This window comes from Colletotrichum navitas (genome assembly GCF_030913465.1).
Source record: "Colletotrichum navitas strain CBS 125086 chromosome Unknown LY79scaffold_19, whole genome shotgun sequence".
Lineage (NCBI taxonomy): Eukaryota > Fungi > Ascomycota > Sordariomycetes > Glomerellales > Glomerellaceae > Colletotrichum > Colletotrichum navitas.
Window position 1 is genome coordinate 334,332 of NW_026850565.1, and position 15,532 is coordinate 349,863.

A 15,532-nucleotide genomic window follows, 5' to 3' on the forward strand; every position below is an offset into this window, starting at 1 on the left:
ATAGGCCTACGTTATGTCTTATAGCTATATTACTTTGCTGTTAGCTATAAGGGAAAAGGTAAGCGTAAGAATTACGCGCTAGCTAGCTTTCTAAATTATAGGTAACTAAACTAGCAAGGTTTCTTTGCTATTATTACTGTAACCTTATACTATAAGTTATAATTTCTTGTATAGCTTATTGTTCTTGCCTTTAACTTTATTAATAAGGCAAGATTTAAAGATATAGCCCTGGTGAATAAAAGGATTATATATAATAATCTTAAACACGCTGCGGTTAATAAGGCCTTAGATCTTGCTCTTACCTAACTATTTAAAGGGCTTACTAGGTGTAGTAATAATGCCTTAGTTACATAGTTATTACGTAAGTGCCAGGTCTACTTCCTCTTTAGCTAAGAGGAAGGCGCTAGAGGGTTTATTTGTTTTCTGTAGTAGTATGTTAACTAGGGTCTTATGCGGTCGCCCATAGGTACACTGTAGAGGAGGAGAGGTTACTATTTAGACAGGTTTTCTTATTCTTATAGTAACAACAATGGTATCCTCTACGCGTTTGCTAGTGTGGTCAGCATCCGCGGGTTAGTTAAGTTAAGGATTTGCGTTAGTAGGCTTGTCTACTTCCTTCTTAGCGTAGTAGGGTTTAACTAAGGTAGAATAGAAGTTGCGTAGGCTGTTAATATTAATAGTGTAATCCTTACTGTTAATAGATAGTAGGCAGTATAGGCTAGACTATTTACTCTTCTTGCGCTATACTTATACCTTGCTGCCTAACGGCAGGTCCTTGACAGCAGAGGTATCTAGGCTATTATGTACCTTAAGTGCCTTATAAACTTAGCGCGTTGTATGGCTCTTGTAGAGGTCATTAGTAGCCTTCTGGATAGCAGCTGCCTATTAGATAATGTTAGGTGAAGGGGTAGAGTTAGTAGTTATACAGGGGTAAGCACTAAATACTAAGAGGGTTAGCACAAGGCTATTAGGGCCTATGGTGTTATTAACTGCCTTGACTATGCTCTAAAGGATAGATTCTTAGTTAGTAGTTAGGTACTCCTTGTGTATAATTTTATAGGCCTATTAGAGCACTGCGTGGTATTATTTAACCTTTTTAATGCTGTGGTGCACCTTAATAGGGATAATCTTGACTTTGACGCCTATTGCGTGGGCTTTATGTAAAAATTTAGTTATAGTGAAGTTCCTGCCTACGTTAGTGATAATCTAGTCTAGAGGTCCTTAGTAGACGTTAATCTAGTAGTAACAAAGTGCCTCCTACGTAGTCTTTGTAGAAATATTATAAAGAAAGTATGCTACGTTAAAGGCAGTTGTAGTATTAACAACGTAAAGAACTAGTTAGTTGCCTTTAAGGTATATAACGTTAATAATAACCTTGTAGTTAAAAGAGTAGTTGTTGCATAGGGTAAATTTAAATTATAAAGGTGCCTTCCTGTAGAGCTAGTAGTAATAGTAGTATTTAGTTAAGTGCTTAATGGCCTTGACCTTAACCTTATAACTAGCCTTGTAAAGGACTTTGTAAAGACAGTAGACTAATAGGTACTTAAATTATTAGTAAAGTCGTTATAACTTTATGTTAGTTAAGTAGTAACTAGTAAGGCTATATTTAGGTAGGCTAAGGAGCATCTATAGATGCCCTTATTTTTGTATAACTAGTACTATAATGTTACCTTATTAAAGAGTATTTATAAGGTTATTAAAGTAAATAAGTAGTTAATCTATATTTACTAGGTAGAGCAAGAAGGGTATATTTATAGGCATTATATAAAAGGTAATAGGCCTAAATAGTGTACTAACTGTAACAGTGCCCTTTAAGTAAATAGTGTTGCTGCTGCTGAACTGGATCTTCACTTGGCTAGTGGTGGCAGTGTTAATAGTTGCTAACGGTTAGATCTGTTGTAATGCAGTTGCTTATAGGTAACTAGTAGTAGAGAAGGTCACTGCGCCTATATTAGGCAAAATGCCTTAAAAGGTGCCTAATAAGTAATAATCTAATATAAAAGAGGTGGCCAGATCTAATAATACTACACTAGGGTCATTCTTTGTTAACTAGTAATAGATAGCTTAGTTAGCTAGGCTAAAGGTAAGCTTGTTACTGCTAAAGGTGGCGCTGCTAAAGAATATAGTAGAGGTGTAAAAGGTATTGTCTTCTGGTTTGTCTTTACTGCTTTTAAGAGCATAGTTGCCTTAAAGGTAGTAACTAAGGTCCTTGTTGTCTTTATTACCTTTTTCTTCTTGTAGGTAACTGCCTTTGTAGCTAGTAAGAAAGGTTTAATATGCGGTTAGTAAAGAGTCTTTTACCTAGCGGTTGTTTTTAAATTATTAATATGCCTTGTGTTACTTATTAGTAGTGTGTTTTATTAACTAGTAACTAGGCTTATAGTAGATGTAGTACTTCTTGGTATTATGGTTGCTGTTGTTGTTACTATAATAGTTGCTATTACTATGGTTGTTACTAAACCGCTAGTTGCGCCCTTGGCTGCAGTAAGTGTAGTTAACCTAGTATTAATTATTAAGGTCTACCTAGTACTAGCTGACCTTGTTGTTATGTTTTATTATAGTACTTACTAATAACTGTAGTTAGTTATAGACTTCTTCTAATGTAGGCGCTAGATTAAATAGGTATAATTTGCACTTGTGAACTCTAGAGCAAGTATTTAATAGCTAGGATTAAAGGACTTTATTATTGTGGTAGCTGTTAGGTAGCGCTTGTTAGATAAGAGTAAGTTTGTTAACAAGCTTCTTAAGCACTTTAAGCTTGCTCTTTTTAGGGTTGTTATATGTGACGCGGTGAAAGGTGGTATCTTGCTACTTGGTGAGGTACGTCTGAATAGCCTTAGGGCTCTTGAAGTAAGCTCTTATTTAGGTAACTATGGTAGTAAGGTCTTAGATGTTCCTGCTGCTAATTTAGGTAAGATAAAAGGTAAGAGCCTTGCCTTTAAGTATTAATGAGAAGGCTAATGCTATTTAGTGTCTCTTGATGCTAATTTTACTATAGTTATTGTAGAATAAGTTTAACTTAACGTTAAGTACGTTATATATCTTGCTAGTATACTTAGATTTATTAGTAATAATCTTAGTCAAGGTGCCTAATTACTGAGGAGAAGGATAGTTACTGATGGCGTTGCTCTTGATTAGTGGTGGCTATCCTGTTCCTTGGGGTTCTATAGGATTAGTGTATAAGTAAGTAAAGGGTTCCTACTGTAATTAATAATAGGCAGAGAAGGATAATAGACTATTACCTTGTTAAGATAGTCCCTGTGTTGTGTTATATAGAGGAAGTAGTAAATCTTGTATAGATTAAGTCTACTATAGTAATGCTAGGGTTTACTGCTCTTACTGCTGTAACTTCTGCACTTATTTGTTAAGTTAGGCCTATATTATTGCTAGTTATTGCTTAAGGTTTATAAATATTACTAGGCTTTGTTTAGTTATATAGGTAATAGGCTACTGTTGCTGTTTTTACTTATGCTGCTCTAGGCTAATATAACTGCGTTAGATGTTATTTAGGAAGCTATTGTATATTTTAATAAGCCTATTAAATATTACTAACTTATACTATACCTTCTTAACTTCTTTATTTGTCTAAACGCAAAACTTGTTATTATTAATAATAGTAATAAGGTATAAGGTAATTTGTTGATGGTCTTTAGGTATATAGACGCCTTAATTAAGAAGGAAGTCGTAAAAAATTAATAGTAGTGTTTTACTAGTGGCGCTAAAGAGGGCTTTGTCTTATCTATTAAAGTGACATTAAAAGTCCCTCTAGAGCTCATGACCTGTGAGGGCGCGTTTAGCCTATTTAGCTATATGATAGGCAAGGTAGAAGTAAATAGTAGAAGGGTCTTGCTTGTTAAGAAGGATTTCTTGGCTATACTTCTTATAGTTAATGTATCTTGCTATAGAGGTAGGCACCTTGGGGTGCAAGGTACTGCTGGGTTAACTTATTATAAGGTTAGTCGTTAGGGTTGATTAGTAGTAATTGCTGCGCGACTTTTGTAGCGGTGATCAAGTGGTGAGTTTCTTCTTAATGTAACTTATACTTGTAAGTCTAGACAGTGCTGGGTTAGTTTTGCGTGTGTGAGGTGGATGGGGATGGTTTTCTGAAGGGGTAGATGTAAAGATAAAGGGGAAAGTTAAATAAGGTAGTAATTGTTACTACTTAAGCGTCTCTTCTTAATGGCGCTATGGTTAGCGCGGAAGAGATTCTTGCTTATTAAAGAGGTTCTAATAGCGTAATGGACGCTGTGGTGTTTCTTGTGGAGGTAAGGTGGCCTTAATAATACTTAACTTAGTTAGTAGTCTGCTGGGTTGTGGTAGGCCAGGCGAACTCCTGCGATAGTGAGCCTTGTTAATTGCTGGTTGTTAGTGATGATTAACTATTGATTAATGTTGGTTTTTACTGGCTAATTGATGGGATCCTGTATCTTGTGATATCACGAAGGTTGGGAAAAGGTGGTTAAATTTGTGGTTGTTGATAGTTGACTAGTTAACAAGGTAAAGTAGGAGCACAAGTGTAGCAGCACCCTTGCGTATAGGCAAGGGTGGGGGATTCTGCCGGTAGGCGGTGTGTCACGTGACCCACCGCCTCCAGCCGCATCACCCATATGCCAACACATACAGATCCGTTTTTGTTATGTTAGCGGTGAGGAGCGTGCGTGCGTTTATAATATCGTGGGGAGATTTACATGACACTGCTACTCTCTAGTGGGATGTCAGAGGCTGCGATCGTACTGAGTAAAGGAGTGGGTAACCCGGCCCGGCGCGCCCGCCGGCTACCCCGCCAGTGCCGTGCCGCCCCTGCTGTTCCCTGGCCTCTGGTTCCTGGCATCAAGAGTAAAGGGGAGTTCTTTCTAGTTCATAACTAACAGTGAGTTTAATAGAACCTTGAACTTCATATGTTTTGCTAGGAAGCCTTTAGCTGTACTTAACAAGATCAGTTTAGAGAGATCTGCCTGTCGTAGAAGTCAAAGGTTGAGCCGCAATCCGGAGGAGTTAAGTGGTCCCTTGGTCCAGCCTTGTGGAAACTTTATACTATGTAAGAATTGGAAGTATTAAGGTTTCTATTGCGATATCACCCACCGGCCCGACCGGTGGTGAAGTGGAGCCGATCCGACGTCACGTGACCCACATCGGTTGCTCTCCTTCACTACGGCGGTGATATCCACGGCAGTGGCCGCTTTCTCCTTCGTCTTCTTCTTGAAATAATCAATCAATGTTGGTCTGGTCACGTGGCCACGTGGTCACTCCCAGCCAGATACCCAGCTTCTTCACCTTGCCAGCCAGCAGTCCTCTTGCTCTAGCTACACATCACCATCACCAATATCAACGATATTGCCTCACTTCGTTGCTCGCCGTCTCCCACAATCAACAATTTCAGCAACCAATAGTCAATATGCGCTATTTCTGCTATTTGATCGATCGCCTGTGATACCAACAGTTTCTAGTAGACTACACACGTAAGCACTAAGGATGCTTGAGACATGGAAGAAAGAGTGAGAGAAGGTTGAGATGAGAAGTATGCCTAGATGAAGTTTTGTTTCTACCTGAACCATACGAGCTGAAATTTTTCGCCGCGAATGTGGTGAGATTAGCTCTGATATTTGAAAGGTTTGCTTGAACCGTTTACACATAAGGCAGGGCACTCCTGATTAAGTACTGAAACAAACCTTGCTAATAACCACGTGTGCTTGCAGATTACTGGGCGTTTTAACGTTGAGTCACGTCTTGTCACATTCCTTTCGGTATGCTTCAGGCTTAAACTTTATCAGTGAGTTCTCTCCGCCTTTCACTGCGTCATGTAATCAGGATTGGCCGGGACTATTAATGATTTAGAATGGAGCTAGAAAATCCAACCAAAGCTTCCTACAGAATCTTATCCCGTAGGAGTTCTGGCCAATTCTTAAAGGGCAATGTCTAAAATTCCGCCATGAGCGCTGTCCTGCCGTTTGCATGATCAGCCTGAGTAGTAGGCCATTTGCCATTTCAAGCGAGATGCCGATGCCTGGCTAATGAACACCTAGTTTCACGCTCACGTCTCTTATGCGACTGTCTCTCAAGAAACAATGTTCGGGAATATGAGTAGTGTTGGCAACTTCCCCACGCACTACACGGACGAAGGGTTGCCATTCGAAAACCGCAAAGGCACAATTATAGGCGTGATAGTCTCATTTTTGGTGCGAAGACGCGTAAGATTCAATCAACCAGGCTAAATAATGACTTTCTTCCTTAGGTCTTGGCCTGGATTTCCGTTGGTCTGCGAATATATACGAGAGTGTGTATTGTACGAAAGCCCGGTTGGGACGACTTCGTGATCGTGATTGCGCTAGTAGGACCCCTACCCGCGACATCCCATGGTTTATAAACGCTGACTTGATGCTACAGTTGACCGGCTCTACGAGCGCGATTGGACTTTGTTGGAGTAACTATACCCTCAGTATACCTGTTTTTTGACATTTCTGTGGACACGCGGTAGTAACAGAGAGCTAGCTACCAACTACGGCATGGGCCACAGAATGAAAGACGTGCCTGATAGAGATAGAGAGAAATTCTTCTTGGTAAGGTTGACTGCTCCCTTAACCGCAACGATTTAAAAAACATATAGCTCATGCCATGCAGCTATTCTATATTTCTAATGCGTCATTTTCCATGTCCAATGCCCTAACAAAACTTTCAATGATTTTACAATACCTAAGAGTATTTAAAGATCGCATGCCAAGCCTGAAAATTATATCCAAGCTCTTGATGGTTGTTGTTTTGGCGTGGGGCATTGGCTTTACTTTCATGGCGTGGTTTCCTTGCTTTCCGCCATACCACTTCTACACACTAGGGTCAGAATCAAGCTGCTACGGATACGGTTCCACTAACCCTGTAGAGATTTATAACGTCGTTGTCGCATCCAATGGAACGAACATGGCACTGGACCTATTGATCCTCATAGTGCCTATACCCCTACTATTCAGCAAGAAGACCATCAGCCGAACAAGGAAAGGGCTGTTTGGTTTATTTTTCATTGGAATACTGTATGAGAATCCAAAAAGCCTCAGTTTTCCAGCGTGTTGCTTCGCCGATTGACTGACGATTCAACGTTCAGAATCAATTTAATCGCTGCATGGCGTATCGTGGCCAACAAGGCGACATCGGACAAAGGCGCAGATCCAATGTGGATCTTCCCACCCATAATACTCCTGGGAGAGACGGAAAACCGACTATCACTAGCTTTGGCATCGATCCCAGTATTCTGGCCCGTGGTCACTAAAACTTGGCAAACCCTGGTCATCGTTGTCACGCACGAGGTCAACGTCGAGAGCACGCAGCAGCCTCCGGACGTAAGGGAAATGAACAGAATCACCCTGGAATATGGCAATGTCCAAGCAAACCGCGTGGTTACAGAGGATGAGGTAGACGAGGCCGGACTGAGACACACGGGGCGACTATTCGACGCAAGCGGGTACAAGAGGAGGCTGATAAGCCCCTTTGTGGAGTCTGAAAGCAAGGGACAGTACCCCAGCAGCACCCAGGTGATGTCTTTGGATTAGGAAGCAGTTGGACAGAATTTCTTACGGCGGCAAAATAGCCAATAAAGAAAGTCCTTGTTTGTTTTTACGAGAAGTATTCTAGCAGACTATGAGGGCTTACTGCAAAAGCGAGGTAGTGGCCTCTACGTGTTGCCGTTGACTAGTCGTGCTTCTATCGATTGCCGCAGTGGTTGATAGGTGAGAGGTGGTGTATAAGAAAGAAAAGAAAATCAAAGGAAGGCAAATAAGATAATTCTGAAATCGTTCCATACGCTTTCCCAGCCCATACCATCTTTCGCTTGATGGAGGCAATGGGCAGCTAAGCCTACATTCCTAGTGTCAAAAGCAGCCACGCTCCTAGTTATGTTCTTCGTCAAACCCGCCTATAGTTTCCCAGCTGTCATAAAGATGATTATGAAGCAGAGGACGAAGTCAAGAGTGGACATGATTTCCCGTGTCGCACTTGACGTTCTCGAACATGTGAAGCTAGCCTACTTGTTAATAGAAACAGTTCAGCCTCCTGTAGGTCTGGGTATTCTTCGTACTATATGACTTCGAATCTGGTATAATGAACGGTGATCACTGAAGATTAGAGTGTGGTCGACATGGAAGTAAGTGGTGAGCCCATCCCTCTTTCCACGGCTTCATGGGCCGGTATCAATTGACATTGTGCTGCCATCGGTGTTAACGCGGTAAATTCAAACAGTGCGGTCGAGATGGGAGATGTTGGCCTCGCACAAGCATACGTGTCGCTTTGGGCACGCCAAAGACGAATACACTGCTAAGCTTTCGAGAAGTGTAACCGGCGTGTTGATAAATAACCACGAGCCCTGATGTTCCACCCCCGGACACAATTCGCTTCGTCATACACCGCGAACTGCATGCGTATCGATACATGTTGCTGACACTTAATAACGGTAAGAGCAGTCTGCTGTACACACACACACACACACACGCCAGAAAATAGAAAGACCACAATGTCCTACGTGATGAAGCTTGCAAAACGTCGGACTTGGTTGCACATTCAAGTTTCGACCCAGACACACAGCCAGGCCACAAGCAGGACTGCATCCCGTCGGCCTCCCCGCGCGACGACACGGGGCCACGTTTGCTACACTGGACGCATGTGCTTATCCGTCAGAACTCACGGCACCGGTGGCAGATGGCGCCATCAGCAATCAACCGTAAAGGAGGAATCAACGGATGAATCGAACCGTGCCCGTACCATCACAGCAATCGCATCATTGGCCATTTTCACGCCTCTCCCTCCAATGAAAAGCCCAAGGCTTGCCAGGGGTATCCCACCATCACTGCATGCTTTAACGAATGAAGAACAGAAGTCCATCACTGCATGCTTCAACGAATGAAGAACAAAAGTTCCTGTCCATCCATCAACCATTGCGGGCCGACGATCCCTGGGAGGGGAGGCGCGAGCTGGCGTGTCGGACGTACGTTGACAAGTCGAGTAGATTGCCGGATAATCCCGAGACAGCCCAGCACCAGTGCGAAATCGCGGTCGCGTCACCCTCCCCCCTCCCTGCCCGTCTCCCGCCCAATCGGCACCTGCACAAGGTCTTCTTCCGTTCCGTCGTTGACCTCGCCCGTCCTCGCCGCGTGGTCGAACAGCCCGAGTGCGGGTATTTTCCCTGCCGAGGAAAGGGCGTGGATCGGCGCAGGGCTTGGCAACTCAAACTGGGAATGACAAGGGCCGCGAGTCAGCTATACATGGATCTCAGATGCACAGCCCCAGTATACGGACACACAGAGTCAAACTGTGGCCTAACTTTGAACCACTGACTGTACTATGTATAATCCCCTGGGAAATGCTTGTAACTATGTGGTTAGAAACCTTAGTATATTATACGACTATACGGAGATTACCGACCATGCTTACTTTATAATTTCAATGATACACATACTATGTAGAAATATCTCACCTATTAAGCGCAATTTTGCGATCATTCTAAACAGGTCTGGATTATTATAAATCTTGTCCAAATCCCTCGAGCGTCGTCTGGATCTCACTCATCTTCCACATCTCTCAATCTCAATCTGCCATTCGTTTACAACCTGCCATTCGTTTGCAACCTGCCATTCGTTTACACCTCGAGTAATCACATCAAGAAACCATGCATCGCTCTGCAATCTCTGTAGCTTTAGCTTACCTCGCCACCGGTTCGCTTGCAGCAGTAGCAGGTCGTCAACTTCTCCCTCGCGACAACGATTGCGGCGGCCTTAGCAATGTACCCCTTAGTTCCGACCCTGAACACTCTAGCTACACCTTCTTTTTTGATCCATCCGTTAAACAGGTGGTTGACGACTTGAATAAATCATCTGGGAGCACTTTCAACACGGTATTGGTAAACCAATATTGCAATAAACTTAACGGCAATGGTATGTATACAGGTGCAGCTTACAAGATTAGACCACAACTGACCTGTGACACAACTAGGTTACGAGTCTCACAATGTGGCGTTCACCAATATCACACAGTTCGGACCAGATTCTAAATACACGGTTGCGACTGATAAGTGTGAGGAGGGAGAGAGCCGCTCACCTCAAGGCTACTATGTAAACTTGTGCGTTGGCGATGGTACTCAATGCACAAAGAATTATCCATGGGCTGTATGCGGCACGCCGGGTGTCGCGGGTGACACGAGGTTGTTCTGCCCAGCTGCAGAACCTTCAGGGGGTAACCCCAAGGCCGTCAGCCTCGACGACCCAACGGCTTGGAACTGCAAACTCTGCACTACGATAAGTAAATATTGCCAATGGTCTTAGTCTGTTGCCAAAGACCGGCATGGCTGAGCACCATCGGGAGATAAGGAGGCGACGCCAACGCATTGCTGGCCTGCTGATGCGTTACACATAAAAAGGAGTTAGAGAACCAGATTCGTATTCTCTTAGACAAACAAGCTTGCCTGGTAAAGGCACATTCCAAGACTATTTTCTGGGGAAACCCGCCGCCGGTGACCGTTCATCCTGATGCCGATAGTGGCCCTTTTATACAACAGTGTTAGCTCATTTTTCCCTTTCCCGGAGACTTCAGGTCGAAGCGGGCCGTGTCGTCCATCGAGAGGAACCAGGTCGCCAAAGATACGACGTCGGTTGACATCAAAGTCAGCAGCTCTCTCGGGCCGAAAACAACAACAAGTAGTCTTCGTCTGGCCATCGGTGAAGTGAATGACCAAGAGCAAAGACCCAGAGGAGATACTACCTTGTGGCATATGAATCTACAAAATATCACAAGACTCGTTCTTCAAGTATCCCCCGATGATGACATAAAAGACGAAGCGGCGGCCTTGGCAGCCAAGAATAGTGTACAGTAATTATCGAGCCGATACCCCTGTCCGACACCGGCATCTTCCTCCGCGTCAAACGGGATTGTACAGTGCGTTCTGATTCTCTGCACGTGTAGCCGCGATAGCCTCTAGCCGGGAGTTCAGCCGGGGAAGTTTAGTCCTCGCCGACGGCGCGCAGACCGGGAAAGCTCAGCACCGCTCGGCGATTGGTTTCGAAGAAGGACAAAAGCTAATCCTCCAACTAGCAACTCTAAGCTATCTATTCGATCTACTGCGTGTCATCTAATGTCGCCGCACTTTTCGCCCGTGCCCCCCCCCCCTCCCCCCCCCGCACACCCCGGTCACACCCATCTCTCCCTTCCGCTCACAGCCCACACCATGCAAGAAAAGACAACGCACGCAGATCGGCCGAAAGATAAACCCAGTCAGCTGATGTTCCCGATATCCCCCCACTTCTCCGCCCGCATGGATTAACCTCCCTCGTCTCGGCGGGTGGGGTGAGGGGGGTGGAAGGCTTCCTCCGGCGTTCTCTAGCTTCTTCCAATCCAACTCACAGCCAAAGCCCCCCCTCACATCACACTACGCGGGTAACGTATCGCATATCAAGTGTGCACAGGTGCTCTGGAAGGTGTTTAAACCACTCGTCACCACAAGAGCGGAGACACGATCGAAGTGGAGAGGGATGTTTTGCGAGACTCTCGCGCAGATCCCGGGAATCAAGCATTTCGATTTCGTCACTATCATATCTTATCGAAGAGAAAACACACACACAAGACCAATACTACTCGCAAAAGAACCACGAGAAAGAGAGAGCGAAAACCAAGCAAAAGAAGGTCAGTCCTTTCTTTCCCTTACATGAGCTTCCCGCTCGACCCGGTTCGAATATCCTCCAAACCCTACTCTTCCACCCGGAAAATGAAAATTAGACCGACGATCCAATTGTCTCTCGACTGGAGGGCACACAGCTCGTAGTTGTTGGGGTTTTCTTTTTCTTTCTTTTCTTGTCCTTTGGCGAGCGAGCCTCTTTATTCCGGGGTCGTCAGGTACGAACGGGGCGGGAAGCCTTCATGTTGGATTTAGTGCTGCAAAAAGAAACAAAAAAAAGCGCAAAGAGTCAGCTAAACTGTCTTGGGGAGTGGGTTCTCGGAGGAGGAAGTTGAGCTTCCGGAGGGAGGAGATTCAACATACGGAGCAAGAGCCGCAAGAGCAGGAGCTGCAAGAGCCGGCGCAGCTGGAGCCGCAAGAGGAGCAAGAGCTATTTTTTGGAAAGAATCAAAACGATTAGTCTCGAGGTGAACCTTTCCAAGATGTCCGCTCTACAGCTACGGGCGAAAAAAGCTGTATGGGACGACGCTTGTTTTCGGCACTCACCAGGGGGCCATTTTGAGAGTTTGTTGGGTTAAGCGAAAAAGTGCTTGAGTGTTTGTTTGTGAAGATATGGAGATTTGAAAGCTGATGAGTCGGATGAAGAGAGAGAAGGTGTAAACAAAAAGACTCGAATCGATCTGTGATATCCTACGGTTTATATAGCTGTCGTTCAACGCATTTAACCCAACCCTCCCTCCCCTCACCACCCCCACGTATCAGTCAGCTGGACCATCAGGCAGCTATCCGGCGAAGCGCCATTTCATTCGCGATCACAGGGAAAACGGGCGCGGGCGGGAGAGGAAGCGTGCATTGCTCATCTTGGTAGGGTCAGCCGCACACACAAGCAGACGACGAATACCGTGCGGCGGAGGAAGGGGGGACCTGGTTGGTGTGGAGAGATAGGTCTGACATGGCTCGTTGTGTGATGCCACAATCAGGCTAACACTTCCCGCCAATGCTTTGATCCATGCCAGCTAGTTCTCTCGAAGAAGGTGGGAAATAGGGATCCGTTACCAACCGTGGTTTGGAATAGTTTGGAACCAAATCCACGGGTTCCAGAGCTGTGTGGTGGGTGGTACAAGCTTGGAGAGCGGTTGGATAGAAAGGATGGGCAGGATGCCACGTTCGGGCTTGGGCCCACCCGTCGACGGGGAGCCGGGCTGTCGTGATTGGATCAGGAGGAGCGGGCTAATGAGACATCTTACCTGTAAGGAATATCCCATACTCACGGCGTTACGGCAGGGCGGCGGACAGGGTGGAGTTCGCATGAGAGTCCGTGGTCGCGTGAATGGCATGTCGAGGACGAGCTTGGAGTGATCGTCAATAGCGACTGGACGACAAGTGTCCGATAGGTGTCGCGCCGCCCCATCGTCGGTCAGATATTCGGTCCTAGATGGGCGTGAGGGGTTGTACTCGGGACGGGCTGGATCCTGGGCTGTCAAATGAGCGGGGGGGCTGGGTTTTGGTGGTCGACAAGCCTCGGGAGTGAGTGGAAGACTCCCAAGTGGACTGCTCCAGATGGAGGAAACCCGACAGCGGCGCTTCCCCTCGTGGTTGGATGCGTGTGGCGTGTGTCTGTTGGCGTCCGCGTGACAACGTGGGTAACGTAGTACGACTGAGGGAAAATCTGCTTATGATGCTTCCTGGCAGCGGCACCCGCGCGAAAGCAGACTTTGCGCCATCCCACACCTATGATTCCCAGGTGATGCGGCCCCCAGCCATCCCGCATTGGCTAGAGTCGGGACTAATAAATAGTTGGACCAACTGGGATCCGTCTGCTTACTAGGCAGTATCGGCCAAAAGGTGGGCAAGCTTAGACACACATGATGAGCAAACAGAAGGATTTACCGTGTCAAATGATTGAACCACGCCGGATGGCCTTGCCATCCGCCGTCACGGAGTAAGAAACAAGAGTTGAGAATCAACTGAAAAACAAAACAAGGCTCTTTGAGAAGACGAAGCCAACGCAGAGGTGGAGTCTCACTAGTTTGAGACTGTAGGCGAGCCCCCCATCTCTGCCTCGGCTCCAAGGAACCTTGCGGGCGGTCAGAATCCCGGTCAATCCCTCTGGGACGTTTTGTGAACAAACAGGAAGAGATACTGTTAGCTAAGAGGCATCGGATGTCCAATCATCGAGAACGGCCGGCGGCGACGCTCGATAAACTCGTGTGGGAGTCGGCTTGCCCAATCAACCAGTACCTAGCTGGCCCGAAGGTAAGAGGAGAGAACCGAGAACCGAGAGAACCGAGAGAAAGGAGAGAGAGAGAGAGAGAGAGAACAGAGAGAGATAACGAAGAGAGATTGTGATTCATTACCGTGGGGGCAGGGTTTCTCGCAGTCTGCCTAGCCGAGGGCCGCTTCCCGAAAGAGATGAATCCTCTCAGACACTGGGAGGGACGAGTAGCAGAGCCAGGCTCATACTGTGTGTATGTATATGTGTGTGTGTGTGTGTGTGTCGGGTTCTTCTCTCGCCTCTCAGTCTCTGCAACTCGAACCTCTCTTCTACACCCTTCGGTCGGTCGGTCAACATCGATGCCCGGATCGGTCAACTCGAACTCATCGGTCGTGTCCGAACGATGGAGATGGCAAAGAGGTCAAGAGTTAGGAAATGGCAGACCAGGGAGAGGACGGCCGTCTTTATATGTGCTCACTCACCCAGCAGCTCCGTTCTTCGGGGGACCACCTGGGACTGGTAGACGCAGCGCTGGCAAGAGAAAAAAAAAAGAAATTGTCTAATCACAATCAAGGCGGTCTATCAACCTCCGTGCGCCCGTCGTCGATGCCGGGTCCTGCCGCCTGACTTGGGCTGTGAATGCGCTGGCTATCTTGACCAAGGTCATCATCAGTAGCAGCATTGCTAGCGATGGTTGGCGACAAGGCGATGGCGGGAGATTCTTGGTGTGTGTGAGGATGGGCCATCAAGGTTGGCCATCCGGGTCCTCGAGACATGCCCGATCCGGGTCTTAGCGATGCAGGCAAAGGCCATCAGGGTTCTCGAGTCTTGGTCGTAACCAGTCTGGCAGCTTCGCGCTGTGTGCCGGCCCTCTTCCTGTTTAAAGGGCGAAAGAGATGCTTCCTCCCCATGCAGGTAGTATACGGTGCTGCGTCGAAGGATTGTTCTTCCGGCAATCAGCCGTGAGGATTGCGGTTGTGTCGAAATGGGGAAGCGGCCCAGTTTGAGACAGCTGAAAGTTCCAATACAGCCAAATATCAGTCTATCCGCGCAGCTCTCTCAGCTGATAGTCGATTGAAACAAAGCCTCGGTCATCGAAACCTGGACGGAAATATCGACTTCATCTTTCCAAATTGTTGAAGGCGACACCCCGTTTCCCCTGGTCCGAGCCGGCGCAGGAAAGTGGCCCAAGGTCAAGGCTGACCAAGACTGACCTCGACTGTACAGAAATAGCATCTGGGATCCGAACGGGACGCTCGCCGGCGAGGCAGGGCTGATGGGCGATAACGACGACAAGCGAACTCTTGTCACTGGGCCCATTCTGGCCCGATGTCCTTCAGGGAGCCGACAACGCCGCGCGGACGGCATCAGAGTCGCGATGTGTCTGTTGGAACACAAGGTTCTGGCGTTATATAACGTCACTCTCGACCGATTGATAGCCGAAAAGCATGCGTTGGTTCCCACTAGACCAGGAAGCCCATGACCGAATGGGAATCCTGATGTTCGCTCAAAGCAAGGGCTCGGAAAAACCGACAATGTCTCCCCAAAACGCCAGGAAATCTTGACAACATTACGTTGCAAGTTGCAGTCCCGTGTTATCATGCCGTGGAAGGACATATCCCGAGCCCCCGTCCAAGACCCGCAGTTGTGCAAACTCCCGGGATAGTCGCGCC

The 15,532-nt window shown here is 46.6% G+C and overlaps 4 protein-coding genes across 4 annotated transcripts; all 4 read left to right on the top strand.

The window, feature by feature from the left end:
* Positions 1-5,144: 5,144 nt before the first annotated feature.
* On the top strand, positions 5,145-5,433 carry LY79DRAFT_549167 (uncharacterized protein; the record flags this gene model as incomplete). The annotated part of the gene is made up of 1 exon (XM_060557452.1): positions 5,145-5,433. The coding sequence occupies exon 1, from the start codon at positions 5,216-5,218 to the stop codon at positions 5,429-5,431; it is 216 nt and encodes a 71-aa protein (XP_060415765.1). The 5' UTR covers positions 5,145-5,215.
* An 883-nt stretch (positions 5,434-6,316) lies between these two features.
* Positions 6,317-7,709, top strand: LY79DRAFT_133118 (uncharacterized protein). Its single transcript, XM_060550884.1, has 4 exons — positions 6,317-6,328; positions 6,385-6,557; positions 6,619-7,022; positions 7,094-7,709. The coding sequence occupies exons 2-4, from the start codon at positions 6,504-6,506 to the stop codon at positions 7,536-7,538; spliced, it is 903 nt and encodes a 300-aa protein (XP_060415766.1). The 5' UTR covers positions 6,317-6,328; positions 6,385-6,503; the 3' UTR covers positions 7,539-7,709.
* A 1,626-nt stretch (positions 7,710-9,335) lies between these two features.
* LY79DRAFT_549184 (uncharacterized protein) lies at positions 9,336-10,461 on the top strand. Its single transcript, XM_060557453.1, has 2 exons — positions 9,336-9,911; positions 9,970-10,461. The coding sequence occupies exons 1-2, from the start codon at positions 9,647-9,649 to the stop codon at positions 10,296-10,298; spliced, it is 594 nt and encodes a 197-aa protein (XP_060415767.1). The 5' UTR covers positions 9,336-9,646; the 3' UTR covers positions 10,299-10,461.
* LY79DRAFT_549186 (uncharacterized protein) lies at positions 10,449-10,742 on the top strand. The gene has a single exon (XM_060557454.1). The coding sequence runs from the start codon at positions 10,503-10,505 to the stop codon at positions 10,698-10,700; it is 198 nt and encodes a 65-aa protein (XP_060415768.1). The 5' UTR covers positions 10,449-10,502; the 3' UTR covers positions 10,701-10,742.
* Positions 10,743-15,532: the final 4,790 nt, after the last annotated feature.